This window comes from Natrix helvetica (genome assembly GCF_964273705.1).
Source record: "Natrix helvetica genome assembly, chromosome: 1".
NCBI classification, from domain to species: Eukaryota; Metazoa; Chordata; class Lepidosauria; order Squamata; family Natricidae; genus Natrix; species Natrix helvetica.
Genome location: NC_138548.1, coordinates 242,568,001 through 242,587,647, shown reverse-complemented (window position 1 = coordinate 242,587,647; position 19,647 = coordinate 242,568,001). Strand labels below are relative to the sequence as shown.

General features: G+C 41.7%; 1 protein-coding gene across 1 annotated transcript in view; it reads right to left on the bottom strand.

Moving 5' to 3' along the window:
• DNAH17 (dynein axonemal heavy chain 17) overlaps positions 1-19,647 on the bottom strand; it is a gene marked incomplete at its 5' end in the record, with an annotated part of 137,252 nt that overhangs the window by 87,923 nt on the left and 29,682 nt on the right. Inside the window, 16 exons of the mRNA XM_081936791.1 lie at positions 650-754; positions 2,207-2,363; positions 2,452-2,612; positions 4,425-4,556; positions 5,062-5,169; positions 5,606-5,731; positions 9,162-9,314; positions 9,805-9,931; positions 11,192-11,283; positions 11,376-11,723; positions 14,122-14,244; positions 14,665-14,913; positions 16,026-16,178; positions 16,938-17,024; positions 17,649-17,765; positions 18,309-18,531. Coding sequence (XP_081792917.1) covers positions 650-754; positions 2,207-2,363; positions 2,452-2,612; positions 4,425-4,556; positions 5,062-5,169; positions 5,606-5,731; positions 9,162-9,314; positions 9,805-9,931; positions 11,192-11,283; positions 11,376-11,723; positions 14,122-14,244; positions 14,665-14,913; positions 16,026-16,178; positions 16,938-17,024; positions 17,649-17,765; positions 18,309-18,531 — 2,461 coding nt within the window. The remainder of the gene's footprint in view (positions 1-649; positions 755-2,206; positions 2,364-2,451; positions 2,613-4,424; positions 4,557-5,061; positions 5,170-5,605; positions 5,732-9,161; positions 9,315-9,804; positions 9,932-11,191; positions 11,284-11,375; positions 11,724-14,121; positions 14,245-14,664; positions 14,914-16,025; positions 16,179-16,937; positions 17,025-17,648; positions 17,766-18,308; positions 18,532-19,647) is intronic.

Below are 19,647 nucleotides of genomic sequence, written 5' to 3'. Positions count from 1 at the left end.
AAATTTTGGATATAATCCTATTTGTAACAGAGCTACCAGATTAGGATTCCAAAAATCCAGACCAGAGGTGGGTTGCTAACGGTTCGCACTGGCAAATCGTGCGTGCACCGAGCTGGCAGCAATCCACCCTTGATGGCAGCCATGAAGCACATAAAGCTCCATTTGCTGTTACACAGTGGCTACCTGAAATTTGCAGTTCCGGTCTGGTAGCTTTAGCTTATAGAAGCTGCAAGGGATATTGTAGAAGATGGAGAAAAAGCATGCACAGAGGTTTCCTTCTGCTTTTCTGGGACATTTTATCTGCAGGAGTCCATTTATAGGATGTTTGGATCTGATCCATTATTCCTATACCACTGCTTTAACCATACAAATCTTTCATTGTGTGATGGCTCTGCGTCATTCACAGACTTTTACACCGAGTCCTGAACATTTTATTCCTTTGAACAGCCTCCCACTACCACTTCCATCTTTTATCTCATCAGAACATAAAAAAAGATGGACTAGCTGCCCAGCCTTTTTTTTTAACAGCTGTTGTTCTTGGAACACCCACAAGACAGACATTTAGCTGCAATCATCAAGCTGAAATCACCTCCCTTGCCTCTAAGTTATTCACACACCACAGCACCGGCCTCTTATGGAAAAGATTTACCTGTACAGCAATTACTGACAGGACTTCTACTGAAATCCGATTGAATTCATCAAAACATCCCCAGGCCCCGGTTTGGGCCAGCCCTTTGTAGATATTTCCACAGGACTAGAGGGAGAGAGAGAGAGAGAGAGAAAAAAGTTGTTCCAAATGAAGGTTTGGGTTTTCCCCCAGAGGCGAGTATTATTAAATTGCAGTTGTCTTTATTTTGTACACAGTGAAAGTAATACGGTCCATACAGTCTTGTGATGTTTGTTGATGGAAATACCCTACTATGGGCAGTTCCAATTTGTCCCACATAACTGCCAGTGGAATGATGTGATATTTCAATGAACAAGCCCTATCAAGGGTTAGCAAGTAGGGGAGTGATTGGGTTTTAAGGACTAATATGGGGGAGGTTTGCAAGTATTCCTAACATCCTAGGGCCGTGATGGCGAACCTATGGCATGCGTGCCACAGGTGGTATGTGGAACCATCTCGGAGGGTACATGAGCCATTACCCTAGGTCAGCTGCAGCGCACATGTGCATGCCAGCCAGCTGGTTTTGGGCCTTTGAAGGGCCTCTGAAGGGCTGGGGGAGGCTGCTTTTGCCCTCCCAGGCTTCAAGAAAGCCTCCGAAGCCTGGGGAGGGCAACAAACAGTCCTACCAGGCGTACTGGAAGTTCAGAAATGGGCCGTTTCCAGCTTCTGGAGGGTCTCCGGGGGGGCTGGGGGAGGCTGTTTACGCCCTCCCCAGGTTTCAGAAGGTGGGGAGGTTGTCACGTATGCACGGGAGTGGGGCAGCGGGGGGAGGTCTTGCATGCATGCGTGGGGAGCATGCAGGGGGGATTGAATTATGGGATGGGCACGTGTGCATGTGCTATCGCAGGCGCACACATGCTTTTGGCACCCGAGCCAAAAAAGGTTAGCCATCCCAGTCCTAGAGCCTATGCCTCTCAGTGAGTCATTTCAAATTAAAGGCGAAGTGGTCGATAGGTCACAAGGAGGAACTTCAAACTGAAATGAGATGCATTGTTTTGGAAGTGAGTGCATTGCAAGGGGGAGATACCCCAATCATCACTGATATTTGACAGGCAATCACCCTCTCCTTAGTACTCACAAATTGCAGAAAACAGATGAGGCATCACCAAAAAGGATATTTTAGAAAAGAAACTGTTGTAAAGCACTCATGTAAAGATGAGCAGCCTGTTCTTTTTTTTGGGGGGGGGTTGTTTTGAGTGGTGTAATTAGTGCTGCCAAATGGAAACAATGCAGATGGAAAATGGTTATTTTACTGCACGGAATTTGAGAAAAAGCCCATTGCTTTAAAGGTAACGCAATCTTTTCATAACCAACAAAAATTCATGTATATTTAATTGTAGCTCTCAATGAATGATTCTCTCAGACCCTTTCCTTTGGATTTCTTTTCTAAGCGATTTGCACATGACTCAAATGTACTTGTCCTTGAATCGAATCAAAGAAACGATGCATAAGCATTCATTAGAACAACAATAAGAGACTTTACAGGATGGAAGCTGTTCTCCTGACCCATATATTTCATTTCGCCCGCTGGATCGCTACCTTATAGTCCATTTGCTCAGAGCAGTTGAAGACATACACCATGATTCCTACAGCCCTGCCCAAGTCCTTGGTGGTCTCGGTTTTTCCTGTTCCCGCAGGGCCTGCAGGGGCTCCTCCCATGATTAAGTGGAGGGACTGGGTCAGGGTGATATAGCAACTGCAAAACACAGGGATTAGGCATGTTATCTTTTGGGCCTGACAAATCAGGCTGTGCCAGCCTCAAGTTTGTGAGGTTGAGCTCGTACCGGTCGGTAAGCGGGGTGATCACCAGACGAGGAGTGTTGCCAAGGTATTCATAGGAATACTGGAGTTGAGCATCACAGATATTGGCAAAGCAGTGCCTCTTCTCTTCATCCCAACGGTGTCTAAGTTGGGACTGCCACGTAAAGGCCTGAGAGCTCTCCACCTGTCACAAAAGGAGTGCAATTTAGTTCCGACTAGGGAGTGTGAGGTGGCCCTTATTTACTGAGAAGCTGAGGAAGAAGGGGAGTAACTGGTGGCAATCATCATCGTCGTTATTATTATTATTATTATTATTATTATTAATATTAATATTAATATTATTGATATTATTATTAATATTATTATTGATGACTAAGGGCCTTGCTTCTTTCAATGTGTGTCTTACAGAAGAAGCGAATGAACTGCGCAGCAGGTTGGCTGAGTGGCAGCCATTTTTTCTTGGATGGAGTCAAACACTCTCAAGATGAGAGTTTTCCAGCCATTTTGTTTCATTATCAGCTTTTAATATCCCCTTTTTGCAGCTGTATCAGCTCTGTATTTGGGTAGCTTGGGGCGGGGGAGCAGGAAATAAGATAGCCTCTCCTTTAGTAGATGACTATCTACTAAACTTATTATTAGGGCTGATCCAGAGATGGATGAATGAATAATGATCTTGCTTCTTTGTATGTATGTCTTACAAAAGACATCCATTGTGCCATCAGCTGGCCTGGGATTTGCAACTTGAACACCGACCTTTTATGCACATCTCATTTACGAACATCATAAGCTTCTTAAATAAAGGAGGTTTTCCTCATTATGGATGAATGATAATTCTTTTGCCTTTAGTGAAAGCTAGCTGATCTTCCATGTTCCTACATTGTTCCATCCAGCTGGAACAATAGTTTGCAGTATTAATATTTTTAACCATGTTCTTTCTAAAGGTTAAAGATAACTCTTGGTGTTCTTTTGTCAGGCGGCTGACTATGTGAACAGACAAAAACCTTTCATGCACCGACTTTGCAAGTGCGTATTTTCCAGTCATGTAAGTTAATGCAACCAAGTAGAACCACCTGTTCAGGATTTCTCATGCCATAGCACCGTGATGGCGAACCTATGGCATGCGTGCCACAGGTGGCACACAGAGCCCTCTCTGTGGATATGTCCGCCGTTGCCAGCTACTCTTCTGGTTTCCAGCCAGTTGGTCTTCGCGGGTGCCGGAGCACTGGAAAACAGCCTGATAATGTCCCCACAAATGTCCAAAAAACCAGGCTGTTTTCCAGGACATTTTGGCCTTGAAAAATGGCCTGAAAATAACCCCAAAACGCCCAAAAAACAGGCATGAGTGTGCCAACCAGCTGGCCTTCGGGTTTCCAGTGCTCGGGCACACACATATCCACACACATACACGCATGTTCTGGTTTGGGCATTTGTGTGCTGAAAAAAGTTTGCCATCACTGCCATAGCAGATCTTTTTGCCCTTAGTAAATAAGGGAGAAGGCTTCATGTCATTGCCAGTACAATAACCTCTCTCGGAGATATGGTTATTGAAGTTTTATAGTCAAATTCCCAAACTTTTGACCTCTCAAAGACACGCTAAGAGAGGAAGACTTCATTTTATATTTGGAACAGTCACAATTGTCCTACACATTTTTTTTCCACGATTGTTCATGCCTTGGAGCAGATCGAGTTCTGTGGCATCTGCTAACTCAAACAATTTGTAGTGTTATGATTGGCCCAACCTCTTTGCTCATTCATTTTTCCATGGTGGATACATTAAATCACAATCCTGAAATCTCCCAGGCATGTTCAAAGGGGATCATAAAAAGTGTGCTCCACTGTATCTGAAGTCCACCAGGCTGAGGGGGGGGGGGCTGATTCTTGCAATTCATTTTTCAACCTGAAATTAAGAAATTTCAGGACGAACGAACAGAACAAAAGGTTTGCTCAAACATGTCCATGAAAAAAATACTGCACAGTTTTTTTGTTCACAATATACCTTTGCTAAAATCATTTTGGCAATGACGTCCCTGGCATGCACATCAATAGTACAAATGGTCATAATCTTCATTCTGTCCCCTGGAGATAAATTCCCAATCAGCAGCGTAATTAAGGTGTTCAACTGGTTAATCTGTGAAGAGGAAAACCAAAGAGATGAAAGGGTTTTCTGATCTCTTTCAGAATGAGCTGTGGAAACTTGTTTGATATAAGTGTATATACACACACACCAGTGGTGGGTTTCGTTTTTTTTTAGAACCTCTTCTGTAGGTGTGGCCTGCTTTGTGGGAGTGGCTTGCTGGCCATGTGACCAGGTAGGAGTGGCTTGCCAGCCATGTGACTGGGTGGGAGTGGCTTGCCAGCCATGTGACTGGGTGGGCGTGGCCAACTTGTAAAATGTGGTGCAACTCACTTAACAACGCTCTTGCTTAGCAACCAAAATGTTGGCTAAGAAACTCTGGCATTTGAAGCATGCAAGTCTTAAAGCTGTCAAGTTACAAGACCCTTGCACCCCTAACCCTTTAGAAAACTGGCAGGAACCCACCCGACACACACATGCACACACAAACACACTCATGTTCTATCATTGCACACCCCAATGTTTTAAAGTAAGGTGAACTGAGAGACTTCCTATTCACCTGCTTTTTATTGTAATCTTTAATTGCATTTTCATAGCCTTCTTCCAATCGTGAAAAGGCAATGCCAACTTCCGTAGTCCACCAGATCTGGGTACATGTTAAAGCAATCTGTCATAGACAAAAAAAAATTATCAAATGTTTCAGTCCTGTGAATCATCTACAAACATTGCCCTTGTGGAGGTATGGTTACTCAGACCTGAAGCTTAAACTTACAAAAAAAAAGGCTTCTTTTGTCTACCGTTGTGTTTTACTAGAATTTCAGCCACTCTGGAGTAGTGGCTGAGATGTTGAGCTAGAAATCAGGACTGTGATTTTGGGCTGGAAGTCCTTAGGCCTGAAAGTTCACTGGGTGATTTTGGGCCAATCACTCTCTCTTAGCCCAAGTCAGCTCACTCACAGTTATTGTTCGGAAAACAAGAGTGAAAGAATTCGGTGTGTATGCTGCCTAAAGAGGACCAAAAATTCAGATGGAATAAAAATAAATGAACTTGGTTCATTTGGTTCCTGCCTCTTTTTTATTTGAATCATAGTGGTTTCTGCTTACCTGGGCTGGGTAATCAAATATCCATTGTTCTCTTGGCTTTTCCTCATAAGTCACTACAGCTTCAGCTATTAGCTGGCGCAAGGTGCTCTGCATTCTCACCAACACTCGGTTTAACCAAACTTCAACCTGGGTGTAGACTTTTCAAATTAGTTGTGCATGTTTTGGTGCCTTGATATACATCCTCCTAAATGTCTATATTCTAGCTTTCTTTCTTCACCGGATTGTATTACAAAATACAGGTGTAATTTTTACTCATTTGTATCCTCTACCCTATTTGCAGAATGGTGGAGTGATGATTATGATATAACACAAAAATCAGTATGCTACTGTAAGGTTGTTGCATTTTGCTATAGCTAAAAAGAGTAATTTTTGTTATCTATCCTGATGTTATCCTATACTAGAATTTATCAGGCTCCTCCATGAATTGACAAGATAGCTCCTGTTGATATGATTTACTAATAAAATTAAAAGGGCTGAAATTGTTGATCATCTAATAGAATTTCCTCTAACTCGGCATCTACTCTTGTCTGGAAAAAGTCCAGTGTAACTATTTTTTCAGAGACTGACGAGATTAATTGAGGATCAGTAAGTTTTGGTTAAACTTGTGGAAAATATGGTTGTATAACCAAACCTATAGTAGAAAAATTACTGCTGGAGAGCTAGCATGGCAAGCCATAATGTTAGCCTTCTACATTTTTTGAGAGTGACTTCGCAAATGTGAGTAAAAGTGATCTAAATGAAGGTGCATATTTGGATTTTCAGGAAGCTCCTCACTAAAACCTTAGAAATAAACTCAGCTGTCATTAATATCACTGATTAATAATTAGTTAGAGAACAGAAAGCAGGGATTAAGAATAAATTGATTTTTTTAAACAAATGAGTGTAGTTTTTGCACCAAAGGTCTTTTAAATTTTACAAGTGATCTGGAGTTAGAGGTGCCACATTTGCTGATGACATCCAGCTATTTAAAGCATACAATGGAAAAGAAATAATGAAAATTTAGCATCACTCGGAGGAGGTTTCTGCTAGCAGAAGTCCTGTTACTATAAATCACCCAGTGTTCCTTGCCTTTGTGTTGGACTGTCCTTTCATGACATGTCCCAGACAGCAGGATTTTAATATTATTATTATTATTTTGGTTTTTTATTTTATATTGCTTATACATATCATTGCGTGAACAGTTTGATAGATACCTGGGCATCATACGTTTTAGTACACATAAACATAATATTATTACTCATAGCAGGGGTGGGTTCCGGCAGTCACTACTTTTGGTTTGCTCAGGGCCATGCGGCGTGCGCTTGATGCACGCTGCCCGCGCATTTGCAGTACAACAAAAATTGCTCTGTGCATGCACAGAAGCACAAAACAAGATGGCAGCGCCTATGGCGCCACCTATAGTGCCGCCGGGAGAACCGGTTCAGGGGCGTGGCAGGCCTGGGTCACTGCCGCTTCCAGTCAACCCAGGCCACCAAACCACTACCGGTTCGGGTGAACCGATCCAAACCGATAGGAACCCACCACTGACTCATAGTTATTACATTTCATTTTCATTTCATATTGGTTAAACATATCTAATACTACCGCCCTTCAATTTCTAAACCTCCGTCTTTTTATTACATGTATCTTGTTATGTTAAAATACGTGTATTGCTGTTCCCCTCTTATTTCTATTTTTATTCTAACTTTTATTCATGTCTCTGTTGTATTCAAAAATGTTTCTTTTCTGTCTCCCATCTTTCACCTGCTTTATTATTCATATTTCACTTATTTAACTCTTCACATCTGTATATATTAAAGTTCTGTCCTTCATTCTTTCATTGTTCAGTGTTTCAACATACAATTCTAATATCAATCACAATATCATTTAAACATATAGGGTAGATCTATTCATATTCCTTCCATTCTTCCATTTATCATTTTTCAAAGGGTACAGCCTTACATCCCAGCAACTGCAGTGTGAAGTCACTTCAGCCACTATTTTCAAAGGATATATACTTTTAGGCTTTCTTCTTCAGCTCAGGGTAGAGCAGCTTATATTCAGTTTTAGCTATTCTGGTGTTAAAGGAGTATTTTCCCTTTTGTCCAGCATGAGCTTTGCCATAAAAATAATCTACCATGTGTCATTATGATGATGGTGAGAAGACGGTCAAAGAGTTAGATCTGCTCAACCCTTGCTGGCCACTGAAGATATTGCAGATACCTTTTCACTGGCCTCCATGGGTATTTTTACTTGGGGTGGAAGAGACACTCAGTTCTTGGCTTTTGCAAGGGAATGTGCCTATATAATGTCCAACTAGTGTTTCAGGAAGCATAATTCAAAAATTATGTGGGTACCCTATATATACAGGTATTGGTCCCTTCTGGAAGAACAGTAGACTAACCTGTTAAAAAAATGGACTAAGCTTAAAAAACAGGAGATAGAGCCAGATTTTGCCAATTGAATGTTGCTGATTCTGCAACCAATGTTTTGTCACGTCTGCCTATATCAGGGGGGGGGGGGGTTGTCTGGCCATATTTCTCAGTGTCATAATTCTTTTGGCAGTAAAGGATGTAATTTTGCTGGTTGTCACTCATTGTTAGCTATTCCCTGGCAGCACTATTTTATTTGGGATTTATGACAGCAGGGTTGAGATAGCAAGCAAGAGTTCTCCTATTTTATCCTAGATTTTTAAAAAAACAACCAGATTGTAGGTGCAGCAGAGAGGTGGGAATCAAGGAGGAGCACAGGCTTAGCATTCTTCCAGAAAAGTGCTAGATATCTGTTCAGAGATAGTGAGTGACACCACTATGGAAGTTATGCGAGGGCCAGTAAGCTGCCAAGGTAGCAACTTGAATTAACCACGCTGCTGGTAAGAACTGTAATTAGTGATGATTTTTTTCCCATCAGCAGGTAATGCTACTTTGAGAGGAAAATCATTCAGGGGAGTCCACCCTTCAGTGCTTTACAAGTGCCCCACATTGAGAAGGTAAGGTCAATATGCTCAGTAACCTAATCCAGTGGTGAAATTCAATTTTTTTTACTACCGGTTCTCTGGGCGTGGCTTGGTGGTGGGGTCCTGTGACTGACTGGGCGTGGCCAATTCGATGTCACTCATGGCCATACCCACTCAGTCACATGCCCCCATCACCACCAAGCCATGCCCACAGAAACCCAGTAGGGAAAAATGTGTGTATGAGTCCATTCACAGAGAAGATGGTGTTCCCTTTTTGGTGCCCCCTTGCCTACTCCCTTCCGGGGGTTGAAGTACTTTAAAGGGACAGGCTGCAGCAGCTCTGCTGTGATCAGAGGAAGAAACGTTCGGATTGAGTGGGTGGGTCGAGCGGCCGGAAGAGGTGAGCGGTGACAGGGCAACCAGATGGGCGTGGGCAGGGTCACCAGGGATTTTTGCCACCGGTTAGGAGAACTGATACCAATCGTCGTTGAACCAAGAGGATTTCACCCCTGGCCTAATCCTTGAGCAGAACATTGTCTGGAAGTGGAATTGGCACTGCAATATTTTTCTGCTGACTTAAGGTCCACAGGAATACTGCATTTAAAATGATTTATAACTAACCTGTCCAGAGCAGTCGCACTCCTTGTCAAAATCAACATACTCATCTTCTTTGCTGTACATTCCCACGCCAACCTTCAGAGGCTGTCCTTCTGCATCTAGCTTGAATTTCAGCCTTGCCATGCTATCAAATAATTTGGACAAATGGCGGGACACCTTCAAGAATTACAACACAAAGGACCAGACGGTAGGTATTAGAGGTCTGATGAAGACATCGGCAGTTCTTTAAAGTGATCATCACTGTTGAAAGCTTGAAGTAAACATGCATTGATCAATTGAACAAAAGCGTCTAATTTGAAGACGTCAGTCAAATCTGTGTAAGTGATTCATTCATGTATTTTCTTCTCTCACTGTTTGATCCCGTGAGAGGAAGGTCTTTTTATCAGCTGTTAAGTGAGACCCTCTTTTAAGTTGGATTATCAAAATTTAAATCATAGGATTCACTGAGCTACAAACCCTTTCCTTAATTGTTATCAAGTCAAATAAATCCTGTTCAGTTTCTATTAGTCTCTGATGTTTGTATTGGATACATTAACTTTTATGTGGGAAAGAGAATTTAGTCAAACTCCTGACATTCTATTACAAATTCCATTATAGGTTCCAACCCCCAACCCCCCCCCCCAAACCTCAAGACATTCCATCATACCTCAACGGGGTCATTACCATTGGACAAAATATCCAGCAGGTCAGCAGAGGATACAAAATAAAATCGAGGGAAAGCCAGTCTCTTGGTTTCCAAATATTCAGCCAAAGCTTTTTCACAGAGTGCCAAACTAAAAAGCAAGCAAGAGGAAAGTAGTAACACCCCTCTTTTTGCTCTCTCTAAGTAATTATCCTTATTCATCACTATTGATGTACATTGATTTAGACCAGTGGTGGGATTCAAATGTTTTTACTACCAGTTCTGTAGGTGTGGCTTGGTGGGCATGGCATGGCTTGGTGGGCGTGGCAGGGGAAGGTTACTGTAAAATCTTCCCACTCCAGGGGAAAGTTACTGCAAAATCCCCAATTCCTCCCGATCAGCTGGGACTTGAAATGTGCATGTATATCTCACCAGCCTCAGGTAAGATGGATGGTGTAGAAATTTAATAAATAAAATAAATAAATTATAGGAATAATACCTGCAGGATACTTGCAAATATGCCCCAAATCTCATATCTGAGGTTGTGATAGGTTTGGTCCTTGGGTTATGCTCTGCATATTATCTACTACTGTTCAGTTCAAAGAAATAATGAAATAATCTTCACTGCCAACGCTTCTAGTTTGAGACAGCTTATGCATTAGTACACTGGGACAACTACTGAAATACAGGATCCATAGCCACTGAAACATAACTACCCCTAGTTATCATTGTGAGAGACAATTATTTCCAAAACAAGGCCAGGCAGAAAAAGCTTCTGTCTCCAAGCCCTAGCTGAAGAATTTTAGTTATTCAGAATGGGGGTCTAGCACCATTTATAGCTGCCATTAAAAAAAAAAACAGAAATTATAAATAGAAATTGGCACTGATGAAATGGTGCTTTTGTTTTTGTTTTTGCTAAAACGTGGACTTGCAAGAACTGTCACCCTACGACTGTGATGGCGATCCTATGGCATGCGTGCCAGCCGTCATCCCAGCCCAGCTCCACGGCAGAAGCGTGCGTGCCTCCCACCAGTCAGCTGGTCTTCTGGTTTCTGCCGCACATGCACAGCGGGGGAGGGGCTAAGCATATGTGCAGGGGACCCTCGCATTGCATTTTGGGCTTCGTGTGCATGTGCGCCCCACCCCACAGCCCATTTTGGGCCTGAAAGGCCTCCTGCACCAACCTAGAAGCCAAAATTGGGTGGTGGGCAATGGAGGTGTGGTGTATATGTAGGGGGGCAGGGTGCCTGCATGTGGGCATTGCATTTTGGGGTTACACGTGCACGCTTTGGGAATCAGCACCTAAAGGGTTAGCCATCACTGCCCTATGGCTTGCTTCTGCTGCAAAAAAAAAATCATTCTCTCTCTACTCTATTTTACATTTGCATTTTGACAAAATTAGCCTCCTGACCTTTGCTGCAAGCTCTCTAGCTTGTCATAGAGACCTGGTTTATTTGTTGCCTCAACCACATTGGGAGTTTTTACTGCATCCGCCATTAATATCTTTAAAGAGAAGAAAAATTTGTCAGTCATTCAAATAGTATTTTTGCAATAGTAACGTCACAGAATCAGTGCTTAAAAGGAAGTCTGCTTACTTTGAAGTCTTTGTCAATGAGATCAAAACGCTTTGAATCCTCAGGCAGCTGATTCCGAATGTCCTCTGAGCCAATGAAGATGCTCTCCAGGTGGCTCCACGTTCTCTGGACTTCAAACCAAATGGATATCACAGAGTCAGCAGTGGATAATTTCTGCTGCCAGCCAGAGACCTCCTGTAGGAAGTGGGACAGATACTTAGACGTCATCAGAGTCTGGAGCTGCACTTGGTTCTCTTCAAGGGTTTCCACTAGTGCTTCGTCTGCCTTCAGCATCATTGTTCCCGTCCTGTGATGAGGCTCATGTTCAAACTGCATGGTTGACCAGGTACTGTCAAGAGCCTTCAACACCTTTAAGACAATAATAAAAGGGGAGAAACATTTTAAAAATTGAGGTATTGCAAATGCAGGTGGATTTCTTCCATTTTGCTAAAACAAATCAAAGCAAGGCAACAATGTGAGAGAACCCCCCCCTCCCTTGTTTGGTGTTATCCTAATCTGTTGAATTTACATATTCATAACACGTCAATAATCTTGGCCCAAAGCTATGCCTGCTGGAATCATGAGAACTGAAGCCAATGGGATTCTTTATACACCATTTTCTTACTCATGAATGAGGGATTTTTAGAAAGGAAGACAAATATTAAAGAAGGCAGCTCCATTCCTGGTCACAGTTGTGTATTATACCAGCTAATGAGGCAAACACAGCAAACTGTTCCAGATTTTACACAGCAGGGTTAAAGATTCGCTTGAACTTATTTTATATGTTGTATACTCTATGTTCCAGAACAGTTCCCAGATAAAAGAACAAACAAAGCAATACCGCACAACAAATTACTCTGAGTAAAGCCAGCATGGAAACAGCCGTTAAATCGGCAAAGATGGCAAACTTCAAAGGTCTGCAAAAAATAAATATGTGTCTCCTTGGTGCCAAAAGGACAAGAAAACACAATGTTGCTAGTGGCTTTGCTAGGAGAGGGTTCCATCTGTGGGAAGAAGGACCCCTCCGCTAGTCATCCTTTCACCCAGAGAAAAGCTTCCATTTATGAGCCGAAGACAAATTGATGTGCAGCAGAGAATTCTTCTGATCCCAAGATATGTAGGGCTTTGAACGTTGCTCAGAAAAAAATAGTGGACTCCTGTGTACGACTTCAAGCTAATTCCAATCTGATCGAATTATTCCATCTACTTTGAAATGGCCTTTGAAAAAAACCACTGCAGTCTTACTACCCTGTTTCCCCAAAAATAAGACCTCCCCAATCAGGCTTTTGAGCGCATGTACTAAAATAAGCCCTACCCCCCCCAAAAAAAGTCCTCCCCTAAAATATTTAAATGCATGCACATCCATTCCCCACCATTTCCTGGGGGGAGGGGAAGGGGGAGAACATGCCCCATATCTGCCATCCACGCAGAATGGACTGAGGCCACTCCTGCAAACCCTAGCTACCGCACCCCTTCTCTTAGTGGCGGCCGCAAAAAGAGTGGCAGACCTAGCGTCGCCAGGGCTGCCAAGAATGTGCCCGAAACAGAGACAGAACTTCCGGCCCTCTCTGAATCAGCTGATCCATGGGCTGAGGTTAGAGGGCCTCCTGCACCTCAAAAATAATAAGACCTCCTTGAAAATAAGACCAAACACTTATTTTGGGGATCAAAAGAAAATAAGACCGTGTCTTATTTTTGGGAAAACACAGTAGTTATGTGCTAGTTCATTCCCTGTAAAAAATAAGGCAATTTCTCCTGGATGCCCGAGTATTTTTCAGTTTTAGTTTTTAAATAAGAATGTAAATAAAAAGCCCTTTCTGCAGACTAAAGTTTGCAGTCAAGAAGAATATGTACAATATCCTCCTAGTTCTTCACAAAATTCTTCAATTGAGACTTCATGAAACCTCCCCTATCCTACCATGAAGTCTACTTGTTTGAAACAAACTCTAGAAAAAGCTCTTCTGAGATACTAAGGTACGTATATAAGTTGTTAAACATTGTTCTAACTGGGTGGTTGATTTGTGTTGAAAAGATCACTTCAAAGACTTAACATATGTTTAAGTGCTGCTATATCGTCTTGGGGAGGTACATCAATGACTCTTTGTTTGAAAGTTTTCTTGGCCTTTAGATCCAATTGGACTGGGAACTTAATGGAGCATCCATATTGTGAGATGATAACAATAATTATAGTGCCTACTTGCAATTACATTATATTAAAAAACCATTTAAATAGAGGGTGCAAAGGTTTATGTGAAAAAGCAAACATTCGATCTTAATCAGTAGAATTGATAGGCTTATTTTAAACTTTGGTTTCTAAAAAGGCTTAATACCAGAGGTGGTATTCAGCAGGTTCTGATCAGTTCTGGAGAACAAGTAGCGGAAATTTTGAATAGTTTGGAGAACCGGTAAATACCACCACTGACTGGCTCCACCCCCATCTATTCTCTGCCTCCTGAGTCCCAGCTGATCGGTAGGGAATAGAGATTTTACAGTATCCTTCCCCTGCCCACAGAACCGGTAGTAAAAAAAAATTGAATCCCACCACTGCTTAACACTGTACAATGTTTGCTTGCTTGCTCCCTAGCATGCAGGGCCTTGGTCAGATTTTATTCTCAGCTATTCTGAAAATATCAAACAGATCCCATGGTGAAGATTTGCCCACACGCTGAAGAAAGGAATGAGAACCATAGCTGTGTTCAATGCCATTTCAAACTGTTCTGTACCTATGAGGGAGTAATTAATGGTCATGGCATGAGGCAAACCGTACCTTTTCCATCCCAGATTCTTTCACAGCTTTATCTACAATGCTGCGAACCTCATCTTCAAACTTGTGAAGATTCAGCTGAAGTAGGTCTGCCAGTGTTGTTTCCTCAGACATGGTAAACCTCACCTGGTGCAGAAGACATATTAGGAAGGACAGTCAATCAAAGCAGAACGTTCTTCTGTAGTCTTTCTATTCTGCTCTGCCATTTTATAATAATTGCAGCTTCAATTTATATTCAGATTAACAACAAATCAGAAGAACCAATGTTTGGATCTAACAATTGTATGACTTTTACTTTACTTATAGTAGATTTATTTATTCATTTATTTAAAAGACTTTATATAGCTATTTATCTTATTTTACATAACTCTAGGCTGCTCACAGTACAACAATAAAAACAATTTTAAAATACTTATATTATTTTTTGCATTTCACTTCATCGGAACACTTCAAATTTGTTGGAAGATCAAAAATTAGAAAGAGGATGAGGATGACGATGGTGACCATCAGTCTTGTGGGCCTTTGTTTTAGCCTACATTCGATTACCTGGGTGGCCTCCATGAGTTCTGTCCAATGTCTATCTCGGATAGCTGGATTCTGGAGTTCACTGACAGCTCGAAGAGATGTGATCATGTTCTTAACTGTATTATCGAGTCCTATAAAAGCATCCCACGGTCTCATTTCCTTGTCCAAAGTTCTCACATCCTTAGCGAATTTCTTGCAGTCAAGATCCATTTGTTCAACATTAATCTCTTTCCACTTGGTTGTCTTCCAATCGTTAATGCTTTCATTTACCTAGATGAAAATGTATGCATGTGTGCAATCTTTGACTGGAGAAACAGTCTATTATAAAACTTATGTGGAATCATTTTGAAGGCTTCAACAGATTTTACAACTCGAAGGAGAAAATAAGTAAGGAGATATCTATTTGAATCCTTTACTACCGTTCATCCCTATGCAGTGCAAATAATGTGCTATTCAAACCTACTTCTCAGTAGCCCAAATAGGTCCATTCAAAATAAAGGTTTTCCTGCATTAGAAACAGAGAGTACAGAGCTTTAAACGATTTGCTGTTTAATGAGTGCATAAGCAAGTTGTTTGTGGGTGCTCTGGTGGCAGATAATCAATATCTCCAGAAATAAGGACAGAAAAATCCCCCAATGCCAAGAAGTTGGAAATAGTCCTAAGTGTCTGTAACAAGCCACATGATATCAAAGTGGTGGCTCAAGGGTGTGATGCCATTATGCAAGTGACAACATTTTGTAAGGATTTTATGGTGTCTGACACAAGCATATACATCATGAATTTTACATGACAATGTCATCACCCCAGCATTGTCATTTTCCTCTTCTGCCTGCCTCATGGATATACACACACAGATAGCACGTTGGATTGTTGTGAAAAAACAAGCAGACTTGTTTATATCAACAGGTCACAGGACGCCACAAATAAGCAATGCAGCAAGGCACCCGCTGTTCTCCTTCAGATCCTAGAGAGAAGCCAAGCTCTTCTCCTACGCAGTTAGTTCCTGCATCCTTCACAAGAGCCTATCAATTGCAACGACTTCTCATAATTCCCATCAAACATTCAGATCCTACACATAGAAGATCATGTTGTAACCATTAAAGAAATAATATTGTGTTTGTCAAAGACCCTGGCAACACTTCCACTTCCAAATAAAAGTACAGCGATGGAATCACTCAAAGAAATCAACCAGCAGATAGTCAATGAAACAAACAAACAAACAAACAAACAACTTGGATTACAGGAGAAGCAACATTGATCTGATTTGGGATTTTCTTCCCTTGGTAGTTCCCTTTTTCTGCTTTTTGATGTGGCAAGACCTGTCATTTTGGCTCAGGGTTTAGCACTGATCCCATTCCACATATTACACTTCCAAGTCTTACCAAAACTATCATGTCCCAGAGCTCCTTGAGCAAGCGCACTTCCTTGTGGCATGCTTTTAGCTGCTTGTAGTCTGGAACAGATACTTCAAACAAGCCTGCCGATTTGGATAGGGCTTCCATCTCTTTTTCCATACCAGTAATCATTTTTTGTTGCTGGAAGCACACAATGAAAAAGCATTGGTTTCCACTTGCTGAGTATAGAGGTTAGACCTTTACTGTCTTTCTATCCTAGTAGCACTAAAGCTAGGAACATTACAATAAATATCTATAGAGTGACACTCCAGGCCATCCTTCAAGGCCTTACTGAGGTTTTCTTGATGCCTGGTTGATAGCACATGTGACAATTATCAACTGACATATATATCTCAACAAAGGGAAACAACAGAGCTCAATCGGTCTGGGAATTTTACTATGGCACTAAAAGTACTGCACGTGTATTAGAGCAATTGTTCTTTGAAATCCATTCAATATTGCCCAGATAGACATTTCCACATCGTAGTACGGCACTTCCCAAATGTTTTCCATCATTACCAGACATCGCTTATCAGAAAGTTTTATCAAACTTCGATGACCAGTTGTAAGTTCCTTCCTTCAGCACTGTTGTAACTTCAAATGATCAGTGAATTGTAGCTGTAGGACTACCAGTATTATAAAGACAATAATATTTATAATCTTATGTCATTTCAACAAATAACCATTGGTAATTTCAGTAGTTTTCATCTTAATAAAAATGCTTTGGAAAATTTTTGAGCATATTTTAGTACATGTGACAGTCTTCAAGCCAATGTAAATGTCTGGTTAATGCAGTTGTGTGTTGTTATTCCTCCCCCCCCCCAAAAAAAATAACACACTTTTACCCAACTTGGGGTACTTTGCCCCAGGTTTGGGAAGCACTGTTTTAGCAGATTATACCTTGCTTAGGGATTTATATGGGTCTGGATCAACAAACGTGAAAGGTGCATCCACTCGGAATTTCTCTCTGAACTCATGTTGTTTAAGCTGAACAAAAAAGAAAGAGAAAGGAAATTTTGTACAGGAAATTAATAATGGTTAAAATGCAACACTGGAACACTTAAGGACCTCCTCCTTCAACCAAAATTGGCCTGTCCAATATGAAAAAGTTGCTGCCAGTCCCCACTACCATCAGAACAGAAGGACTGGAACTAAAGGAGATGCTTAGTTCATCACTGGAGATTAACTGCCTTAACCTGGTTGGCCTTCTGAAAGAATGAGATTGGTCTTTTCTGGATGGCCTTTTTAAAGATAGTAAGATAAGCCTTAAGAATTGTTTCTATGTTACACTTGTCACAGTTAACAGGGTACAGAGTCAGCCTATTGCCCCCAACAATCTGGGTCTTCATTTTACCCACCTCAGAAGGATAGAAGGCTGAGTCAACCTTGAGCCTGGCGAGGTTCGAACTGCCAAATTGCAGTCAGTCAGCAGTCAACAGAAGTAGCTTGCACTACAGCATTCTAACCACTGCGCCACCATGGCTCATAATGGGACCTTGCTGCCAAACGGAGGGCAGGTATCCATCTTAAGTCTCTTTCCTCTCTCATATGTTTAATCTATGTTGAACGGAGGGAATTTGAGCAATGTTGGACCTTAATAATAAAACATACCTCAAATTGTTGGCATTTTCTTCGGATAATTGTAACTTCATTGGCCTGCAGAGGAGCCACATTTTGTTTGACTTGGAAGGACAACTTTTTGGTATTGTTCCATTGTTCTGGCAAGTCCTAAAAGAGAGAGGGAGAGAGAGAGAGAGAGAGATTTTGTCCATGCAGGTGTGAGAGACCTTTGGATGAGGGAAATAAATACAGACTATTATAGGTAATATGAGGAGAAAAAAGAAAATAAAGAAGTCAAATAGCTAAATAAGAGGATGAACAAATTTGTTGGGGACTTGTTCTATTCATATTTGTGACTTTTCAAACACCAATTTCAGCAGAGTGAACAGTAAAGAAATGTGTAGACAATGCAGCACCTATGGCAGATCACATGGATCTCAGAGAGCTGAAACGGAATTATAGAAAGGGTCGCTGCAGATTGTGCAAATTTAGCGCTTAATTAGGTATTTACCTTCCTAAATTATTTTTTCTCTCTAAATGTTCTGTACTTCTTTCTATTCCAACGTATAGGAACTATAAAAACATTTGATACTTGTGATCGTTTATATTGTACAAACGAATCGTATCATTTTATACTATATCCAAATACTTTTTTAAAAAGATAACTAATAGTTAATTGTTTCTAGTGAAAATTACTGCTGACATACTTACATGCAACTGCATATGGATCTCTTCAGGCATTTCTTCTCCGTACAATTTTAGTAATTCAATAGTCTGCTTTAGAGGCTCAAACATATTGTCTGTAGCTACTTGTCTTTCTTTGACTTTCATCAAGTGTGCCATCACTTCAACAAGCCCATCGTAGTCGCCCTCTTTCACTGGTTTAGTTAAGCCTACATTTGCCTCTTTCATGAAAGTAGCAAGCTCCTGGAGGCTACAAAGGGCAAAAAATGATATTCTGGCTTCCTTCAATGCAGAAATAACATTGATTTGAACTTTAGAGGAAGTAGCCACGTTACTCTATTTTACAGAAAATCTTAAAAGTGTTTTTGTATAAATACCAATAAACTTACATCCTCAACTTCCACAGACGGTAGTATTTCTTTTTGGCATAGAAAACAATGATACCCTGTGAGACAGAGTAATTCTTTTTATCTGAGAGGCAATATGTTGCCTCATTTTCTTAGCCTAGCCTGCTGAAAGAAGACAGCTGGGGGAGGAAGATCTTTCTTATCAGAGGTGTAACTTTTAATCCCAACACCTGAAATCATCCAGTGACAGTTGGAGATTCAGGATGGGGGGGGGGAGGAAGTGTTTCTTTATTCAGGGGTGGGCTGCTGGAGGTTCACGGGGATTTGGGAGAACCTCTAGCTAAGATTTTGTGCAGTTCTGAGAACCCCCAAATCCCACTACTGGCTGGCCCTGCCCACCCCTCCCCTTCCAGGAGTCCCCATGCGCCTTGTTTTGGATGCAGGTAAGTGCAGGGCATGCGTGGAGGCTCGGGGAGGGCAAAAATGGGCTAACGGAAGTTCAAGAAGTCCAGTCTTCTTGAACTTCCAGTAGGCCCATTGTGGAGGCTCATTCTGGAGCCTGGCGAGGCCATTTTCACCTTCCCGGTAGCTGGAGGAACCCTCCGGAGCCCAGTTAGGGCAAAAACACCACCATCACCCCGCCACTGTTGTGCAGGAGGCCAATTAGGCCATGCCCACAATGGCCACGCCTACCCAGCAACCAGGCCGAGAACCCCTTGCTAAAAATTTTGAAGCCCACCCCATACAAGGTACATAATTAAATTTGGTGCTCCCTCCCACAACATGTGGAAGCGCCCACCAACTCAGATACCTTTAAAACTAGATTAGACAAATTGACAAAGGATAAGGCCATCAGAGATTACTAGCTGTCATCTTGTGTGGCATTTTCACAATCAGAATCAGCCTGTTTATTCGGTAGAGTTGATAGCTAATTCAAGTGGGAGAGGTGTTGTTACACCCATGTCCTACTTGTGGGCTTCCCAATTACAAATAGCGAGTTTCTGAAGGTAATCACTGTG